This window comes from Rhododendron vialii, chromosome 8a (assembly GCF_030253575.1).
Source record: "Rhododendron vialii isolate Sample 1 chromosome 8a, ASM3025357v1".
In the NCBI taxonomy this organism is placed as follows: Eukaryota; Viridiplantae; Streptophyta; class Magnoliopsida; order Ericales; family Ericaceae; genus Rhododendron; species Rhododendron vialii.
In genome coordinates, this window is record NC_080564.1 from 28,263,130 (window position 1) to 28,284,125 (window position 20,996).

At 38.4% G+C, this 20,996-nt stretch overlaps 2 protein-coding genes across 2 annotated transcripts; both read left to right on the forward strand.

Annotated features, from left to right (window-relative positions):
- The first annotated feature begins 577 nt into the window (after positions 1-577).
- LOC131335882 (FKBP12-interacting protein of 37 kDa) lies at positions 578-11,620 on the forward strand. Its single transcript, XM_058371433.1, has 14 exons — positions 578-735; positions 852-903; positions 1,013-1,074; positions 1,754-1,821; positions 1,923-1,959; positions 2,224-2,311; positions 2,388-2,452; positions 2,544-2,621; positions 3,396-3,443; positions 4,493-4,546; positions 7,149-7,310; positions 7,853-7,922; positions 11,057-11,112; positions 11,267-11,620. The coding sequence occupies exons 1-14, from the start codon at positions 709-711 to the stop codon at positions 11,435-11,437; spliced, it is 1,038 nt and encodes a 345-aa protein (XP_058227416.1). The 5' UTR covers positions 578-708; the 3' UTR covers positions 11,438-11,620.
- Positions 11,621-14,372: 2,752 nt separating this feature from the next.
- LOC131335883 (leucine-rich repeat extensin-like protein 2) lies at positions 14,373-18,520 on the forward strand. The gene is made up of 3 exons (XM_058371434.1): positions 14,373-14,757; positions 16,083-16,349; positions 17,183-18,520. The coding sequence occupies exons 1-3, from the start codon at positions 14,575-14,577 to the stop codon at positions 18,302-18,304; spliced, it is 1,572 nt and encodes a 523-aa protein (XP_058227417.1). The 5' UTR covers positions 14,373-14,574; the 3' UTR covers positions 18,305-18,520.
- Positions 18,521-20,996: the final 2,476 nt, after the last annotated feature.

Genomic DNA, 20,996 nt, shown 5'->3' on the forward strand with positions numbered 1-20,996 from the left:
CAAAGGCCCAAAAAGGGCTAATGGCCTATTTACAGGTTCGCTGAGTGCATGTTTTAAAGCCCAAAATTTTTGCTAAAGGCCCATCAACCAAAGCGGACTGCACCCTGAGGTTGGTGCATTTTGAGGGCTCATATTGAACTTATTTATTTGATTATCGGCCCGTTCATTTTGTAGACTAGTTAAAAAAACTCTCCAAAATTGTACCAAAATCGTGTTGTTTGGATACGAAACAACGATAAATAAGCATGTTCAATTGTGCTCTGCTTACTGGATTTATATTAACCTCATTTTTTGAAAAATAAATTTCTTTGGGTCACCATTGATTGGTAAACGAATATACATGATTTTTTGCACAATTAATTTTCTTGACGAGTTCTGCGAAATGACCTCAATTTTCACTAATCAAAACATGCCCAATTATATAGGCCACAAATTGCACCAACCGCACGGGGCAGTCCACTCAGTCCAAGGGATATCATAATTCCTAAAGGGTACTTCAGTCTTTCTACATGTTATACTCCACGTCATAAAAAAACCCGCCCACGTTTCTCAGCCACGTCAAGGGCTCCAGCAGAGAAGCGTGGTCGCCCTCCGCAGCCAATCACCGCGTCTTGTCTCCCAATTCTAGTTGCTCACTTCTCACCTCTTTTCCCTCTCCTTTCGAGTGAAGACGAAAAGTTCTAGGGCTTCGAGTTTCAATTCCGTTCGATGGCTTCTCATCCCCATCTCGACGACGTAAGTTCCCTGCCTAAACGTCATAGTCTAGAGTTTCTGATTTTTTTTTTTTTGTTCTCGTTTCGTTTGCGTTGTTTTTGTTGATTCTAATGTAGTATTTCGAAAAACACGGTCAGGATGATGATTTCGGTGGTGACTTTCCGGGGCCCCAATCGACCAGGCGCTCAGGTGGTTTGTTTAGCATTATCGAAGAATAGTTCATATATGGATACATGTTAAATGTATGTGGTTTTGATTTTGCATTCGTTCCATGTTTGTGTGTAATCATGCGGTTCAGGTAACAAGAGAAGCTTTGGTGATCTTGAGGATGAGGAAGACGATATTTTTGGCCCTAAAAAGGTAGATTTCTTTCTATCCGGTGCTGCAAAATTGATGTTTGTTTGTATATTGTCGGACCGCTTTTCCACCATCTCTCTTAAAACCAATTGGTGTTGGGGAGGGTTTAATTTAAGTCTTTTATGGCATTCGATATCGCACTGGCAATGCTGTTTTAGAGCGGTCACAGGGAGTGGCATTGTGTAACCAAATCCATGGGAGCACTCCGGACCCAACAATCCCTCCCTCCCGACGACGCTCCCCTGATTTGAACCGATGACCTCCTGGCTCTGATACCACTTGTCGAACTGCTTTTCCACCCTCTTCCCTAAAAGCAATTGGCGTTAGGGAGAGTTTCAATTATCCTTTATGGCATTCGACATGGGTAGTTTAAACTTTTTAAACCACGGGTGACACAGGTTACACTCAATGTTTGTTTTAAAGGTAGTTATTTTGATGCTGTTCAATAATGTGGAATATTAGTGGTACTTGTTAAATTGAATCAAACTTGAAGCTCTCATGGCAGTGAGCATTATACCAAGAGCACTTAACCGGTTAACCCTATTAGAGTAGCTTGATAATTTAGTATGTGATGTCTTTGTAGGGTGTGAAGTACTATGTTTTAATTTGCATATGCAATACGAATGGTATCTGGAAATATCTATATCTCAGGGAACATTGGTTGCTTTTTGTCCACAATCAGGGGGTTGTAAAAGTAGAAGAAACTGCGCCTGGCGTGGCAACTGGGATGATTTTATCTCTTCGTGAGAGGTATTATTGGATTTGGATTGCTTCTTAGGCTTTACATAAATCGTGATATCTCCCTATTTATTTAACAATTCTTGGTCCCTAATATAAGTCTCTTTCTGCAGCCTCCAGAATTGTAAGGATACCCTTGCAACATACCAAGTAAGTATCGATATACGTTAAGATATTGGGATATCACCTCTATATTACCTTATTGTATGCCTTTCAGTTCTGCTCACCTTCATTGATGGCCATAGCTCTCACCCTACCCATTAACGTCTTCTATCCCGTGTCTATCTACTAGGAGTTGTGTAGTTTCTCCTGTTAGGGAGTGAACAGTATGTCTCAGGCAAAAGTTTGGAGTTGAGTATGTTGTAGCGTGACTGAAATTATTTATGAGTTTATGGTCCTATTGTTTGGTTTCAGACGGAGCTTGAAGCTGCGAAGGCTGAGATTCAAAATTGGCACTCTACATTTGAGAATGAGTCCTTCATACCTGCAGGAACATCTCCTGGTTGGCCATTTAATCGATTTTTTTGAATGATTTTTTTTTTTTTTTGGTACTGCTAATTGTTGTATTCTCTTTGCAGAACCTAAACTGGTAGTCAGTTTTCTTCAGAGTCTGAAATCCTCAGAGGAGTCGTTGAGAGAGCAGGTTTGCTGTTTATTTTTTTGCTGTCCTGTTGCTGCAATGGAAATTGGCAGTAGTTATGCAAGACTTCATTCTTTTTCATTTTGTTTACCAGCTAGAAAAAGCAAAAAAGAAGGAAGCCGCATTTATTGTAACATTTGCAAAACGGGAGCAGGAGATAGCAGAACTGAAGGTGAGAACTCAAGCTTTTCCTTGACATTTTGGTGTGTTGTGTTGTAGCTGGTTAATGCACTTTGGGAATGAGTGGGTGTTCAAGCAAGACATGGCTGAAGAAATATTTATTTTAAAATGGAAATAGTGGGAAATATAGAAGGCAAGAGTTGATGTTATTCCATGGGAGTGATCCGTGTTTGTAGTAATATCTATCACTTTGATTTTGGGATTAAAGAAATGTTAAAAAGTGGTTTTTCTTATTGGTTTACCCTCGCCTGCTTTATGATTGTTTGGTCACTGGTAAAGTGTGGATTGGAGAGAGTTTGAGAGTGAGAAAGTTGCAAAGATTGTGGAGAGATTAAGTGCAGAGAGAGTATTGTAGAGAGAATCTCGTAATGTAGACTTTAGACGATAAGAGAGGCAGTGGTGCTCCTTCAATTTCTACCCCATGACCAAGGCCTCAAGGGTCATCCAAGTAGTGTGCTGGTGGAGAAAGGGTTATTGTGTTTGGTACTGTTGGTACATCCATGGCTGATTTCTCTTTGCCCTATGTACTACATTTTGTGTGAGAGACTTGTAATTTTGACTTGTATTCTTTTGTTCTCCCATAACATGATTCATCCAAATTGGAACCTGATATACTGTTTAGTCTTTAGTGTGGAAAAGGTCTGTAACTCAGAGGGTATGTGAATCTATAATATCATTAAAATCCAATTGTTAATACGCTAAATTTATTACTTGGATCTTTCTTGTGTGTTTTCCCTTTCTAATTCTGATTTTATTTCATTTTCAGTCTGCTGTACGAGACTTGAGAGCCCAACTTAAGCCACCATCAATGCAGGTTCGATAAATGTGTCTGCTTCTGTTGTTATAAGAATATCGTTGTGGCATCATGGGCTATATTTGCATGCACAATTGGAAGCTATGCTGGAGTATTTTTAGATTCCATTGTTTTTCCATCGTGAATAGTGAATACCCTAATTCATCAGGTTTATCCCTCGGTATTCTGTGGAGAATGGGCTTCCATTCTATCAGTCATTTACGATGTATAGATTTTTAATTTGCTTTGTTGTGCTTTTCATCTGACTTACGAGTATTTATCATTGACAAATTGCTCATTGATATTCTGTGTTCAATTTTTTTGGATATTTGTACCTACTATATTTTACATTTATCATAGAACAAGTTGTATAATGAAATGCTTCAGTATTGCACTCAACAGTCTAACACCACGAGAGGTATTTTGACAGCTTTCATTTGCCCCACCAACTTTGCCGGGCAACATTACCAATAAGAACAGTAGACATGATATCCCAATACTTCTCCTTGCACTGCCTCCTGAGCTCATCTATGAAAACAAAGAAAGCACTACCAGCCTTCTTAGGTTCACCTCTCCTTCAGATAGGCTCCTCAATGGAACAACATTCACCAAATACACTTCTCCCCTTGCGAGCGAAGGTGTACCCTCAGTTTTGCTCGTTGCAAAATTAAAAGCATAACCGCATCCCATACCAAATTTACTTCTCCCCTTGTGAAGGAAATCCTTCAGCTTTGCCTGTAGCAAAGGCAAACCGGAAAACCATGTCCCCTTGCCCATCCTTTACTCTTCCCATTTCAAACATGAACTTTCAGACATTGATCTCATTTTCAGCAGACTTACGTACCTTTACAGCTAATTGGATACTTTTGTGCTCCTCTAGTTATGCTTTCCAAGCTCCTGCATGTGTACAAAAAAATAGCTTTACGCTGTCTTTCCATCTACATATGTTCGCTTTACTTGTGCATTTTTTATGCTCTTTTTGGTGTTTAATTCTATCTTGTTAGTGGCTATGCCTTATTTTAACTTTTGGTCTCTGTTTTCTTTCTTTATTTGATTCTTAAACATGACAGGCAAGGAGGTTGTTACTAGATCCAGCAATTCATGAAGAGTTCACACGTTTAAAGGTGCATGTTCTGAACTCCTATTGGTGATTCCAACTAGATTTGATTCTATTTTCTTTACTGAATTGTGTTAGGTTGATGCTTTGCTTGCATGTGTAAACAGAAACAACTTTTGATTTGGGTTAGACTTTTGGAATATGTATTAATAACATTAGATTTCAAGTTGTTGCATACTATTGTTTAAGTGATGATCTCTATTATGGCTGAACCTTAGGTCTTTTGGATATGCTTCGGATTATAGATTCGATTCTTTATTGCATATGCAAAGATTTAGAATGAATCACGGCCATTCTACTTATTGAATTAGTCGCCTAGTGAAGGAATTACCAATCTGATTTTCATAAAACTTCTTTAATAATTTACCATAATCCGTTATCATTGTTAAACCTTGCCAGAGTAAGGTTTTTAATTACTGAATATGTAATTGGAATAACTTTTCTGTTTAATCACGTGTTGCTAAATGTTTGTACACTTTTTAGTGATTAAATCGTTTGAGAAAGATTTTAGAAAAATACAGGAGATGATGCATATAACCCGATGCATTCATGGCAGCTGCAATTCTGATGGCGGAGGTGATAGCCATGGTTAGGTAATTGGCGGTAAAGGCCATTGTGCTAGCTGCAACAAGGAGAGTACCTGCTTCTTTACTATTCAAGGCCCTTAAAAAATCTGACGTCTCTTCTTGAAGGATGAGTTTTTTTTTTGAAGGATAAGTTGACCAGGATGTTGGGTTGAGTGCCGGAAAACATTCAACCATTATTAGTCTTGAAGATATCATACTGGGGAATGTGATGATTTGGTGGTTTCGAGTGGAATCTATGCTTGTGTATAGGTGCAGTAGTAGTTGCATTGGTGGTCAATATGATTAGCATGCCAATAGAAATTGGATGATGCACATGTGATAGGATATGTTTCCATGAGTCAAATTCTAGGGAAAAAAGAACAACTAGGTTTAAATAGTGTACTTGATATCTTGTGCCTATGTGTGTGGTAGATCACCCCTTATCTCAAGAGCTTAAGATGTTGGGACGTTGGTCAAACAACACATATAAGCTCTCCAAAAACCGTCTAGCACTTGATGCAAACTCTCATAAATAGAAAGAAGCATAATGGATACTAGGAAACAAATATAAACAGAGATGGTGCTGTCACATTAGGAGATCTCCACCTTGAAGATTGGATATGGGCACGGGACAAAATGCGACACAATAAAAGCATGTCCATGACAACTTTAGAAAGATCATGACATAGGGGAGAACTTGGTCCCACAAGTGCTACAGAGGTGAGGGTACCTTTAGGACGTTAATTATATTGCATACTACTTTGTGCCCTAGGCGATGTGGGACTTTGCTTTACACCTTCCTCATGCACAATATGTTCACTGGGCTAGGGATACACACCCTGCCTATTATGGGGTACTTTTGCTCTAATACCATGTTACACAGTCTTAGGCAGAACTTAAACGCAAAAGCTATCTATTGAAGTGAGGGTGTCCTCATGCTCCTGTACTTCGCATTTGCACATTACTTTTGTGCCCTGATGATTTGGGAATTCCATATGCAAACATGACTTGGACGCTTTATTGAACCGATTGATTTTATAAGCAAGACTAAAAATGATATCTACTTGATCCTTTACATCACCATTAGATTCATATTTTGTCCTATCAAAATAGTAAGAAATCATCTTTGCACTCTTCATATTAGAAAAAATTGCAAAAGACAACTTAATTCTCAGATATTTGTTTCATAATCAAACTCGAAGTTTGGAGATTTAGATTCGTAAATTTAGCAATCCTTAATGAGAAAGAATTAATACTTATAAAAACAGATTGCTTCTGTTTTATCATTGGTTGCAAGTGGTTATTTGCCAAACTTTTAATGTGACTTAGATATGTCAGCGATGGAGACTGTGTCCCCCAAGTCACTGATGCATGATCTAATTCTAAAATAATGACACTTTTTGACTGCTGTCCATTGGTTTTTTGGGGTGTCCAATGGGTGTTTCTGTTTTGGTGTCTGACATGAACATGACTCCTCGGAAGTGTCCGTGCTGCTTAGATCACTACTTATCCCAAGATTCTAAGTTGTTTAGAGAGGGGCCAAAAAATGCATACCAATCTCTCCGGCATCTTATATCTACACTGGTTTCAGTTTTGATGATGACTAAGCTTAGTCAAAATTTTTGATTTGTCTCTGGCACACTAGGTACTCTGTTGTGTGAAGGTACTTTCAGCTTCTGAATTGTGTTGGGCTTTGATTGAAGTGCTTTTGATAAAAAACTTAATGCCACTGTTTTCCCTTTCCTAGCTGATTATATTACAAAGGTGGTTCGATAACCAATGTTTCCTATGAATTTAGTATTTTTTATGCACTTTTTGCTCATTCTTGGAATGCAACTGCAGAACAGTGGTTGAGTCTTGCCAGTTTCTTCACTATGTTTCTTTACTCATGGTGTTATTTAGGATTATGCAATGGTGGATTATGAATCCTTTTGTGCTGTTCATATGTTGTGCAAGTGTGTGTGTATAAATATATAACGGCATATTTGATGGTTTCTTACTTTCTTTGATATGTTTACTTAATTTTGTTTTGTATAATGCCAGAGTTTGGTGGAGGAGAAGGACAAGAAAATAAAGGACTTGCAGGATAATGATGCTGCTGTTAATTTTACCCCACAAAGCAAAATGGGGAAGATGTTAATGGCTAAATGTAGGACCCTGCAGGAGGAAAACGAGGAGATCGGAAACCAAGCTAACGAAGGAAAGGTACTAGTACTACTTATTGCAGTAGTATAACACATCTAATTTACATATTCAGATAGTGATCTAATTTATGTATTCAGATAGTGCAGAGGGAGATTTAGAAGGGATAAATTTTATCTGAGCCTCTTTACTAGATTACATACATATCAAATCTCTTTTGCTTCTAAGAGGAAATTGGCGGATTAAATTTGAGGATAAAAGGGCTTGGGATAGGTGTCCAATATATTTGGAATCTACTTTGCTTTTTCTTTTCTTCCTTTTTTGTTCCCCTTGATTTTGGGAGCACATATATATGTTGAAACAAAAGAAATAAATTTTGAGGGGCGAATGTCATTTTGTCATCCTCGTGTTGTGTTATTTATCATGGGGAAAAGTTTTGCTAAAACTTAGAGTCGTAGAAAAATAGGTTGTAGAAAACTTGTAAATGCAGGTACACCCGTTCTTCCTGTTATAATGTACTACCGGATATGATGGCATAAGAGACTTCTACCCCATATTGGTTGATGGATTCTCGTAAATAGATGCCTCATTGTTTCCTCTGGCAGATTCACGAGTTAGGAATGAAACTTGCTCTTCAAAAATCTCAGAATGCTGAACTCAGAAGTCAATTTGAAGGTCAGTAATTGATCAACTTTATCTTGGATCATAAGTTGCACAGGTTTTATTTATTACTCCTACATGTCTACTTTTGGTTTATGTTGGTGATTTCAATGCACTGCCAGTTTGTCTTGATTTGTTGGACTATCAGAATGGGTACAAACATTGGCCTGCATTTGATGACATAATCTCCTCTTTGGGAAATCAATCAAAAAAAGTAGTTGAAATCTTCTCTCTAGTAAATCAAATATGAACAAAAAGTAGTTCATCTCCTCCATTTGTATTATTGATTATGTAATCTCCTCTACAGGAAATCAAACAAAAAAAGAAAATTAAACGACAAAAGTCCAAGATCTGCACTGTCACATTACCAGTATGATAGTTTCACTGTCACTACATCTTTTTTACTCTTAGTTTCAGATTAGTCATCTGTCGTCGCCTATGGGAAAAAGACTATAGGTGATCTGGATTCCTCAAACCATGATTTGTACCCATATAGTTTTACACACTGAAAATTCATTTACTTATTAATCTGCATTAGTAATTGTCTGGGTTGAAGCATCGGGTACTCATACAGTTGTGTTTTAGAAATCGGGTAGTACTCATACAGTTGTGTTTTAAGAAACTAATGGTCTTTAAGAAATTAGTTTTGGAAATGGCGGTTAATTGCACTCCTTCGTTTGGAGATTGTTCTAGATTGGGCCACTTTGTTTTCGTAGCCGAGCAATTAGTTTCATATCCGAGTGTTCTTGGATGTTGGTGATTTTGAAGAGTTGGGTAGTTCATCCAAATAAGGGCCTGCTATTTTCAGAAAAGATGATTTGTTGTGGCTTTTGCAAAGAAGTAGCTGCTTAAATTCTTGCCTGAAACTAATTTTATTGCACACTTAAAGTGGTGATAAACCCTAGTAGTTGCAATTCCTTTTCTGAAATCTGCACAAACTTTTCCAATCTTGAGATGTGATTTTTTTGGTTTCCCATTGTCCTTATCCCTGGAAACTTGGAAGTTACTATGCACGTCCACTGTAAATAAATTTGGCATTGTTGGCACTGAGTTGGTGTGGAGGAACTAGGGAGTTAGTAGCTGCTCAAATTCTTGCCTGAAACTAATTTTATTGCACACTTCAAGTGGTGATAACCCTTGTTGCAATTCCTTTTCTGAAAGCAGCAGTCATTTTGCAAATGGTTGTCCATGTGTCCGCACAAACTTTTCCAATCTAGATGTGATTTTTTTGGTTTCCCATTGCCCTTGTCCCTGGAAACTGGGAAGTTACTATGCACGTCCACTGTAAATAAGTTTGACATCATTGGCACCGAGTTGGTTTGGAGGAAGTTAGAAGCTGCTCAAATTCTTGCCTGAAACTAATTTTATTGCACACTTCAAGTGGTGATAACCCTAGTTGCAATTCCTTTTCTGAAAGCAGCTGTCATTTTGCAAATGGTTGTCCATGTGTTCACACAAACTTTTCCAATCTTGAAATGTGATTTTTTTTTATTTCCCATTGTCCTTGTCCCTGGAAACTGGGAAGTTACTATCAAGTCCACTGTAAATAAGTTTGGCATCGTTGGCACCGAGTTGGTGTGGAGGAAGTTCAGGGTCCATTTACCAAGAAGAGATTTTGTCTGTCCCTCATGCAATGGTGCATTATATCTAGGTTCTTTTTGGATTCTGTTTTCTTCTCTTCTGGCCTTTTCTTCTCCTTTTCTCTCTCTTTTTTTTTCTTTTAATTTTCTTCAGCATCTTTATTGGCGGAACACGATGCCCTTGATGGAGCTCAAGGGAGAAAACGGATTCATGTAACCAAGTCCAATTGATTGGGACTCAAGGCTCGGTGTTGTTTGGTTCCCTTCAGCATCTTTATAGGTTGATGAATTACATCTACCCAAACTGTAGCCGTAGTCATAGCTTTTCATAAAAAGATGCTGCAAAGATACTTCTGATTAGCATTTCTAAACTTCTGCTTTGACAGCATTCCATATTAATGGGATTCAGAAGACAGGTGTCCCCATTTGGTATGTGAATGGGTAAATATGTGTCCTGAGGGGTTTCTCTACATTTGACACGTCAGGCAGAATTTTTTCTTTTTCTCAGTTGACAAGTGAAAGACAATACCGTCGTGGAGGGAGTTAGGATTTAGTGCGTATGTGATTAGCCAAAGTATTCACCATTGTTCTGTGCTTTTTTTGCTGATCATTGAAATTGGTACTTAGAAGTTAGTAATATCCCTTCAATCGACTGGGATTGGCTGCTGTTGGTGCTTTGCTTGCTAAATTGGCCAATAGATTACCACCCCTTCTTGCTAAAGAAAGGAAAATATTTGTCTTCCTTGTATGAATGAGAGAATCAATTCTATGGAAAATATGTGTTCATTCTGCGAATAAGGGAAGCAATTCTAAATCTCTTTAAAAATTTGGTTCAAAATAGGTAATATTGGAATCGGGTTTGCTGCATATGAATTATAATTTATTCGACTAAGAGCATCCGCAATGGGAATAATCAAAATCAATAACCAAAATGTGTCACGTCAACATTTGATTATCCATTTAGTTTATAATCAAATTTAACAACCTTTATCTCCACATTGGTTATTTTTGCATCTCTATAAAAAAAAACCCCCACAGTACGCAATGGACTTATATCCTATTGCAAACGAGTTCCAATCACGTATCCGACCACACCAAATTATTCGTCTCGATGAGATGATTCTAATGTGGGGTATTTTTTAGTTATTGAGTTTTGAGTTTGGTTATTGAGTTTTTGTTTTTGATAAAAGTTGTTAAGTTTGGTTATGGAATGAGTGGAATTTGATTATTTGCTAAAAGACTTGTAATTTTGCTTATTACAATGTGAGGTGTTTTTTTAACATTGTTGTTAAGTTTGCTTATCCATATCAATTTGATTATTACAATGGGGATGCTCTAAGTAGTGTTGTATACCTTGCAGAAAATAGGTTTATGTAGTCCTTTTGATTTTTATGCATATAGCCTATGTTATTGCTTTTTGTCTTCAGGAAGAATCCTCAAGATTGCTAGTTTTATCTCCATTAGTATTGTCTTTCGGTGCTTATTCTTAGACTAAGTTTTTCTAGATGTTTTGATTTCCATTTTAATAGGTTCATGTTGTTCATGTTACTCTTGGATTGCTCCATGCAGGATTGTATAAGCTTATGGAGGGACAAACAAATGATGTTGAAAAATCAAATGAAATGGTTTGCATCTATCTTTGCATCTTTCATTTCGACATTCAACTTTTAAAGCTTTCTTACAACAGAAATTCAAAGATGATATAAAATGAAATATTTGGAACCACTTACGTCCAATTAGTTTTACATTTCAGCAATTCGTATATGGCTCTATTTGCAGGTGCTCATCTTGCAAGATAAAATAGAAGAGAAGGATGCTGAGATCGGAAGGTTGAATCACGAGTTGCAGCAGAGGAGCGTAATAATGGAGGAGGAGAAAACTGAGGAGGTTTCTGATAAGAAAGATGGTGATGAGGGGATGCAATGTGTTGAAGCAGAAATAGAGATTTAGTAGATTTTGCCCATCATTATGGATTTCCCAACCCCGCAAACCACCACCCCCCCCCCCCGTCCATTTTTTTCATGCTCTCCTTGTCTGTATGTTGTACATTAATTGTGGATTTTTTTTATTGATTTTAAACTTTCTTTTAATTGACCAATAAATTATGAGAATTCATCGGCTTGAAACTGCCAATGATGTTGCGACATGTGACGTAGGCAGGATTTTCAGTATCGAGGGCCGGAGGATGGTTCATGCTGCAGATTTTCTTCTTAAACGGATCTCTCCATCGCGAGTTGAGTTTTGTTCACCGTTTACTTAAGAGGGTGAATATTACCCTCCTTTATTGGTTGAAATAGTGTGAACCGCATTACAAAGTGATGTGATGCTTATCTAAAAGTGTATTGCATGGTAAGTGTGACATCATGTTATGGTGGAGTTTACACCATTTCAACTAATAAGAGAGGGTAATGTTTACCCTCTTTTAAGGAGGGTGAGCAAAATTGCACTCTTCTATTGCCTCTCCCGGGCTATGGTAATGCAGTTAATAGAATGAGAAACTGTATCCATTCTTTGATGGGTTTCAGAGACTATTTGATGGACCTGGCTTTTGTAGTGATCTCAGTAAAATTCCCATTAGCTGTTGACTTAAATTCTCATTTTCTGCTGTTAGAAGGATATGTTTTTTTAGAACCATACTAAGAGATTTCAATTACTCAAAATCCGCCCAAAGGGTTACAAATCCCAAACCAGAGCCCGTCGATGGGAACAAACTCATGATGTTCGGGTTATTCATGTGGTTTGGATGGGGATACACTGAGTACATAGAACAACAACCCACACAGGGTAAAGAACATTCCACGTCGGGAGCCGACGCAAATGGAGTTGAAGATGGCAGCGGTAATTTGACCAGCCTCACTGTTCTCCCCACCAAACAACTCACGGCAGGAACAGAAATACCCCTGAGAGGGTAGCAACTTTAAAGGATGACATCGTTAAAGCTATGTTCATTGTTCGGGTCGTGAAATTTTGTTTGGATCTGGCTATGTTGGAATTTGTGTTTGGATCTGAAATCGTTAAGAGGTTGACATACTTGAAATGCACAAGGCTTGTCTGCCGTTTTGGGGCTACACTGCAGCCGTGCAGTCCGGCCAGTTTCATCCTCAGTTTGGGTTGATGATCCAATTTGTCCATATTGCAGCGTTTTGTTGAGTAAAATAGTCACGTAAAAAATCAAATCAATAACATACTAATTAATATCTAATTGGCGCACATTTTATATACATGTAAAAAAGAATGAGTGTAGTACATTGAATCACAACTTTTTGGGAAAATGACGGCCAAGGACGTGTTTGATAATTAATACCTTTCAAGGACATTTTCAGCATTAACAAATATACTCAAATGTTCTCAGCATGTCCTTGGCGGGTATTAATTATCAAAACACGTCCTGGGCCGTCATTTTCCCCAACTTTTTTGTCATTGAATCACAACTTGAAGATCATATTTTTTCCGAATCCACCTATGGCCACCGACGGTGGCTGCATCGATCGAGAACTGACTGTTGTGCGGAGCCCACCCCGGGTCTTGCATAGATGATCCGAGCCGTTCAATAAATTTAAAAAAAAAAACGAGTGGATTCATGAAAAATTAGCTCAATCCGATATGTGTAGGTGCTCGATTCAATCTTTTCTTTTTCATTCAGATTACTTGATCCTAAAATCTGAATAATAAAAAAAAATAGAACATTGGATGGAGTAACTACACATATCGGATTGAGTCGATTTTTTGCTTGTCCACTCGTGTTATTTTAAAAAATTATTAAACGGTTCGGATCATCCATGACTACGCGAGGTCGTTTGTACCCCACCGGTAGCCATTTGGTTGGTACCTCCGGCAGTCCTCTTTTTCTTAGTGCAATTTTTGGGGATAAATTGAGGGTTTTAAGAGAGGAGGGGTATGTTGGGAATTTTAGGGAGATTTAAATTGGGTTGTATTAGCAAATTTGTGAAAATAGGAATTAGTTGTGGGTTGTATGAAAAAAATAAGAGCACTGCTATTCGCAGCCCTTTATTTTCTCCCATAGCCCACTACATTTCGGTAAATGGTTGTTGAAAATCATAAATAATATTTCGGTAAATTGCTGTTGAAAACAAGATTATATTTCGGTAACTACATGTCGAAAATATGTTCAACTTTTGGTAAACAACTGCCGAACATACATTTTCGGTAAATATCTGTTAAAAAAAATATTTTATTTCGGTAATTGGATGCTGAAAATATATCTCAATTCCGGTAACTAACTGTCGAGTATAATTGAAAATTTTTAACGGGCTATGGGAGAAAATAGAGGGCTGCGAATAGCGACGCCCAAAAATAAAGGCTTGCAAAATTACAAATAGAACCACCCTCTCTCTCTGGCATCCATTTTCTTGAAATACAAAAACCAGAAAACAATGCATAAATCCATGCCATTGCCACGGGAAAAAATTTCAATGTCGGATGGGTACCACGTGATGCCTGCTCGGCGTATTCGAGCTGTTCAATATACTTTTGAACAACTTGAATTTGGAGAGAGAAAAATGAGAAAGAAAATGTTGGAGTGAATACCACGGGGATATATCCACTCGACACCGAATTTTTTTCCCAATTTCTCCATTGCCACGAGTGTTGTATGGTACAGTACAGTGCAATGGATTCATTTAATTTTCCAGTGTGCCGGGTGGGTATCATGTGACCCCGGCTGATGTGGTGCCTGAACGTTACATTCAAGTCGTCTAAAAATATATTGAACGGTTCATATTAAAATACTATTTCGTCTCTCACCCCCACACTTTTTCTCCTCTTTCTCTCCTTTTTTTTCTATTTCCAAATTCAAACAATCTAAAACTGAAATAGACGGCCCGAATGCAACCAGCGGGTACGCGCTCGGCACAACTGCCAGTCCACTGCCTTTGAAATTCACTCCTCCTTTACTTCCTCTGCCCCATCGGCACCAACCAAAACTCATCCAATCCACCTGAACTTCTCTGTCTGTCTGTATCTATATAATTGTAGTATGTTTTTATTCGTATCGAGATAATCACTCGTCGGCTGTAAATGTTAGTAGTAGTAGTTATTTGAATTTTCTTCGGTTTGATTTGTGATCAATGAGGACGTCGGAGTTCACGGACAAGCAAATTATGGATCTCTCCAGATCCAAGAGCAAGGATTCCTTCACTTTCTTTTCCCCCGACGATGATAGTGACGATGATTTCGCCGCTGGTCAAAGCTTTGGTTTTGATCTTGATCGATCACTTGGAGCTTCTCACTCTCGCCCTCCCACACTCAAAGTACGCTTCTCTCTCTCTCTCTCTCTCAAGAAATCGAGTTCTTTTACGTGTGCGTTTCCTTTATACTTTTTTGCTTCAAGCTAATTACAACAGTCAAGCTGTTTTCGCTAAATTTTATTTTAGTTGATGTGTGTAAGAGAATGATCTGTCTAGAAATCTGTGAAAACATGACCTGTTTAGTGGAACACCCTGGTTTAGGTAGGTTTGGGGGTGTTGAGTGGAGAGAGATAGCTAGAGAAATGAGAGTATTAGTGAACAGAGTCTTTGATTTTGGCCGTGAGATTGACGCGATCAGTGCTGCAATTTTAGCAATTTTTTCTTCTTTTGCTCATTATGGTTATTATTTTGTTTTAAAGTTGAATACACAACAAGCTGGTGTTTCTTTAGAAGAATTTCGGGAATATTGACGTGGATGATTTGTTGGTTTTGTATGCTAGGAGTAGCACACGAGGGTTGAGCAGACCATAGATCACGTGCCCCGGTGTGATCCCAAGGTGTCTGAGTGTTTTATGTATGTTTACTCTTTTTTGGCATTGTGCATATAAATTACCTGTTTGTCATCTCAGGTATGAAAAGTAGTTTTGTAATTTTACCTTAGTAAAGACCAAAATGAGAGTTTGAGTGGATAAAAGTAGAGCGTGACAATCAAATTTCTTTTTTTAAGTACTAGTTGATCTATTATGGTAAGGTTCATGTTGAGCAGAGTGTGACCCTTGTGGTTGCCGAGTTGGTAAAGGCAGCTGAGTGAAAACTTCCTGCTCTGTCTTACGTGGTCGTGCTTTCGAAACCAGCTTACGACAGTAGATGCATGAATCAGATGCCGTGTGAGAGGGACCTTGTCATGCTCGCACCTTGGTGGGATAGTCGTACGTTTGGTCGTTGTTCCCTTTCTCATGTGTTCATTTTTCTTAGCAAGAAACAAATAAAGAGTGACCTGATGGAATCACTTAGAACTTGTGAAGTGGATTCCAAGAAAGAAGTTACCTTGTTGGAGATGAGGCTTTGTCTGCATCAGAATACGTTAGCTTCTCTTTTTCCTCGGTATATTGTTTTGCTATTTTAGGAATTGATGTGAATTTTATTTGGAAACTTAAGCACTTTTTAGGTGTTGTGTCAAAACACGCTCTGTATTGCAGTTCTATTTACCCGGTAGGCCGAGAATGTTGACAGAACTTCTAAGCTTGGTTTTACGACAGTACCTGACTGTGTATTACTTGTTGCCTTTATTGTGAGAGAAAAAATCTTATTTCTTTTTGAAGTCCTGTGTTTTGATTTACATCATATACTTTTGCACTTGTTAAGAGTTGGTTCTGTTACATGTACAGAATTGCAATTCTACGGACCATATTGATTCTGGAAAATTCAGTCAAAAGGAAGTGCGGCTGGCACTAGCTTCCGAGATTCATCAGACAATGAAGGAGCATTTTGACAACCTGTTGCGTTCGGTTGATGGGCTTAGTGCAAGACTCTCTGAAATAGAGAGTAAAATAAACCAGCTTGAGAATGCTGTTGACAATCTGAAGATCTCCGCTGAGTATAATAATGGCAGAACAGATGGAAAGCTGAGGCAGCTAGAAAATATTCTGAGAGAGGTTTCTCTTGCGCTGTTACTAATCATCCTTTCGATCTTCATGTGAACTTATTTTTTTGTCCCAACTCCTCTCAAACATTCTGAAAAGGAAAAGGAAGCTTTACCTTTTAATGTTATAACCTTCAAGTCAGAGATGTGAAAAGCAGGCCATAGTTGGCCACTAGGAAGTGATTGCTTATACATCGCCAGTAGTGGATAGACTACTTTGTAGATGAAAATTAAGATTACACATGCAAGTTGGGGTTCTTGTGAGTTGTGACAACTACGTTGTACCGTTTTTTTCTTCATCTTGTACTCTCCTTTGGTTTTTTGGAGGGGGCAGGTAATATTTTCCGGGTCAAGGGTATGTGAGGCTTTTGCCCCTTCAACACCTACCGGTGAATTACTAGGCATAGCCCTAGAGGGGCCTCAAGAGGTTCAAGGGCTTTGTGGGATAGCTTTTGACCTGATGACATTTATAACAGCTCAACTTAGTCTCTAGGTTAACCCGTTGCGCTTAATTTCTCAATTGTTGTCTCTTCCTTGGTAGTTCATTTATTCTACTATTTCATCCCTTTTATTATTGTTTCTGATCTTTGAATATAATTCACGTTGATGATCCATTGTGGGAGGCATTTTCATCTTTAAACTCCTGCATGTTGAAATTCAGGAATGGGGTGTTAGAAGCCATGGGTATTTGAACAAACCTAAACTTCTCACTCAGCAATTGTATTGGCTAAACCTTATGGAAAACAGAGGTCCATAAACTTTAGGCCGAGAATGTTGACAGAACTTTTGTACGTAGGCATTGGTTTGTTTGAATACTGTTTAATGTATGCCAGTCTCTGCATGCAGGTTCAAGATGGTGTTCTTTTTCTAAAGGATAAGCAGGAAATAACAGAAACCCTGCTTCAGCTTGCCAAGCTTCAGGGTTCAAAGAGTGACCCACAACCCGAAGACCCCAAGACTGCAGGTCAATCTAAATCAGCACCAAAAGCATCATCACCTGCTTCTGAGCAGTCTCCCCAGCCTCCACTTGTTTCTGGTGCATTTTCACCAGCACTTCCTACTCTCATTCCTGACACTTCTTCAACCCTGCATTATCAAAATGCAACGCCAGGCGGAGCACCTGTTGCAGCACCAGTGCATAGTCAAACACTACAGAACCCAATTCCTTCCTGTCCCCCGCCTGAGTCATACTATTTTCCTGCTGGAAAAGCTTTAGAAGCCACTTATCAGCAATACAATGTGTCTCCTACTCAGGAATCACGGCCTTCACCTCCAGCACCTCCTCACTTTTATGAACCTGTTCTTAACCTTCCTCAAGTCCTGGGGGAGGCAACCCAAAGACCGCAATTTCGTCCACCTCTTCATGAAGTTAATCCTCAAAACCAACATTCATGGACACATCATCCTCCTGTAGAATCACCTCCTTATGGACCTTACCCACCTCATAACTACCGTCCAAACATCCACCAATCCTCCTCTCTGCCAGCGGATGGGCCGCCTATCCACGGCCAGTTTTATTTGGATTCCTCTCAACAGATGCATGGTCAACCCATGAAAGGTCCTAACTCTGAGTTTCCTTCTGGGTATTCCCAGACACCCAAGCATGCTAATTTTGGCAATATGAATCCCCATGATGGGTCTTCTTCCCACTACCGTAGCTCAACTATGAAACCCTGGGAAATCTCTCCTTCCTTTTCAGTACAGGGTGGTGGAAGTAATTATTACACCCAGCTCCCTAAAGCCCAGATATTACCGCACGCGCTTCCGACTGCCTCTAGTGTGGATACTGGATTAAGTTCTGGCGGGACTGGAAACAAGGCTCCGATAGATGATGTTGTTGACAGGGTAACAGCGATGGGGTTTAGGAGGGACTTGGTTAGAGCAACTGTGAGGAAGCTTCTTTTGGCAGGAATGTCAGTGGACCTTAATGTCGTGCTGGATAAGCTGATGAATGACGGGAATGTCTAGCCAAGAAAGTTTGTTTTGGCTGGTGATATATTATTGTCAACACCTTTGCTTTGTATAAATAGTTTGTGTATAGACTATTGACCTACGTTTTCAGATCAACGTTATTTGTGCCATTCCTACTCTTTTTGGCTTTACGTATAAACAATATACTACTGCTAAAGTATTGTAATGTCAAAAGCTGTTAACAATACAGTTATATAGTCATTGTGCATGGTACGTTCTCTGTGCACCCATTGAGTTCCTCTCCAGTTCCGATCTTCTCCAAGAGCAATCAACCAACACGAATTTTGCTGCTTGGACTTCTGAAAAGGAAAATGGTTTCTTCAACTAGCAGGTATTTGGTATCTTCCTCTCAGGAATGAAATACCCATGTTCTCGCACACCCTTATTTGTCCGGTTACAGCTCATAGGATGTCCATTCAAATTCCAAGATTAGTAGGTTTGCGTGCAGGTACTGGGTACGGTCAATCACTTACTATGATTTGATTGCTAAATCATGTTGAAGAGTGATGATGTTTAATTTCTCCACAATGGCTGCTGCTATTATTCATCTAGTTAGGTGGAGGTGTTGTACTTCGAGTAAGGCCCCGTTACACTACGGGAAATAAGTACTTATTTTTTGAAGTAAATGTGATGTATTGTGAGATAATGACCTATCTTGCAAAGTGAAAAATAAGTACTTAAAAAATAAGAGCCTTAGCGGAATGGGACCTAATAATCCTTGGTTTGAATTAGATCTTGTTTAGCTTCATCTCCCTTGTCTGAGCCTGGCCTGTATTTTGGGCACAATTCTTGAGAGGTGGGCCTAAAGAAAAATGAGAGAACTAAAAGAAGTTATGCACACATAAACCCCTTGAAAAGCCCATGGGCTGGCATAAAAAGGAAAATAACTTGCTTTGGAAGAAACTAGGGCTTCGCTTTTGATTTGATCTTGGGAAGATACTGCAATGAAAGTCTCCATCTATATTCTTGTAAATTTAATTTTTTTTTTAGTTTTGCATTATGTTTTTTGGATTAATCATTTGTCTCAACGAGAGGGGTTTAAAAGTAAAAAATTATGACCAAAAGCAGGGGTTTAAAAGTAAAAAATTATGATAAAAAATAAATAAAAAAATCACGAAAGACAAAAAAAAGTATCAACAACTGTCTTTTTTGTCTAAAGTATCGTCTTATATTAACTTTTTTCAACATCAGTCCATATTTTTATACTTTTCCAATTAACGAAACCAACGATTAACCCTACAAATTATGACGAAAAGCTATACAAAAAATAAAAAAACACCGATATAAGTTCTAGGCAAATAAGTTTACAAGAACGCAACTGACAAAGCATTTTCGCCAAAAGGTGCAGTAGGAAGATATGACGGCAAAGATACAAGATTATATGCCTCAAACAAAAGTAGCAATAATGCATGTGAAAGTTTAATGGGTGAGAAAGAGTAGCTTATAGTTATACAGTTACACTCACATGATGGTTTTTTGTTTGGAGGAGGATATTTTCCCTCCCAGTGGAAAGTTAGAGATTGTGTTTGGCCTTCCTAGGGGCTAGGAGCATGTGAATGTGAAGTTTTGGAAGCCTCTTGTCAATTTCTTTACCAAATTAACCCTGGGGAAAACTGAAAAGTACTTGAAGGGAATCTCAAGGTTTTTGGGAGTCATGGGGTCACTATTCTCATTTGTCATTTTCTGCTTTCGATGTCATGGGATCCCTACCATCCCAAAGGTTTAGGTGCTCTTGTCCTTGTTAGGTTTTGACATGCATACGCTTTGCTCAGGGAAAGTATTATTCGCTCTCGGAGCACCGCCATGTAGTGCTTCAAGGGCATTATTCACCACGCACAGGAGCCTTTATATGTGATAGATAAAGTCCCCGGAGCACTGAATAATCACTCCTTAAGTTGTGCCAGATTCCTTGGCCTTCTCCTTGACTTAGAAGTTGGAATGATGACAAATGTTACCTAATACCCATCATAGTAGAAGTTACAATAAAGAGAATTAATCTCTTAATTTGCAAGTGGAAACAGATTGTATACTTATATTTTTCTCAATTTCAGCTAGGGGTGGCAAACGGGCGGGTTTGGGTCAAATTGGGTAAGTTGTTAGTGGGTTGGGTCTTTAATGGGTCATTGACCCATTTAGACCCATTAACTATGAGTCTAATTACCCATACCCAACCCGACCCATTTATTTTAAAGCAAACCCGACCCGCCCATTAACCCAATTACATATATACTAAAAATTCTGATCGAAAAATTAGAAAAGTAAAAAAAAATTATGATCGAAACTCATAAATTTTTTCAAAAAGACGAGAATAAGTAATTTTTTTTGTCTTATTGATTTTTTTTTGTTTTTATTCAAAAAATTATAAGTTTCGATCAAATTTTTTTACTTTTCCGATTCCTCTCATCAAAACAAATTAATAAGTCACAAAAATATGACACAAAACAAAAAAAATGCAAAAAAAATTTGAAAAAGGACAAAAAAACAAGTCAATTTTTTAATCCAAACCCTTTGCGGGACTACCATGAGAGAAATTTATTCACGGCGGAGCACAATTTCACGGGTCCATTCGCGCAATTAATGGATGAGATGTGTTTTCAATTTTGACTGGTCAAAATAATTATTACCGGTCATAATTGATTTTTAATTTGAACCATTCAAAATATTTTTGAACGCGTGTAATTTAAAACAA

What these genes read in the sequence shown, in the direction of transcription:
- LOC131335882 (XM_058371433.1), top strand. Translation starts at nt 709, where the DNA reads ATGGCTTCTCATCCCCATCTCGACGAC. An exon ending in ATATTTTTGGCCCTAAAAAG is followed by an intron (nt 1,075 to 1,753) that starts GTAGATTTCTTT and finishes GTCCACAATCAG; the next exon opens with GGGGTTGTAAAAGTAGAAGA. An exon ending in ATTTTATCTCTTCGTGAGAG is followed by an intron (nt 1,822 to 1,922) that starts GTATTATTGGAT and finishes CTCTTTCTGCAG; the next exon opens with CCTCCAGAATTGTAAGGATA.
- LOC131335883 (XM_058371434.1), top strand. Translation starts at nt 14,575, where the DNA reads ATGAGGACGTCGGAGTTCACGGACAAGCAAATTATGGATCTCTCCAGA. An exon ending in CTCGCCCTCCCACACTCAAA is followed by an intron (nt 14,758 to 16,082) that starts GTACGCTTCTCT and finishes TTACATGTACAG; the next exon opens with AATTGCAATTCTACGGACCA. An exon ending in TAGAAAATATTCTGAGAGAG is followed by an intron (nt 16,350 to 17,182) that starts GTTTCTCTTGCG and finishes CTCTGCATGCAG; the next exon opens with GTTCAAGATGGTGTTCTTTT.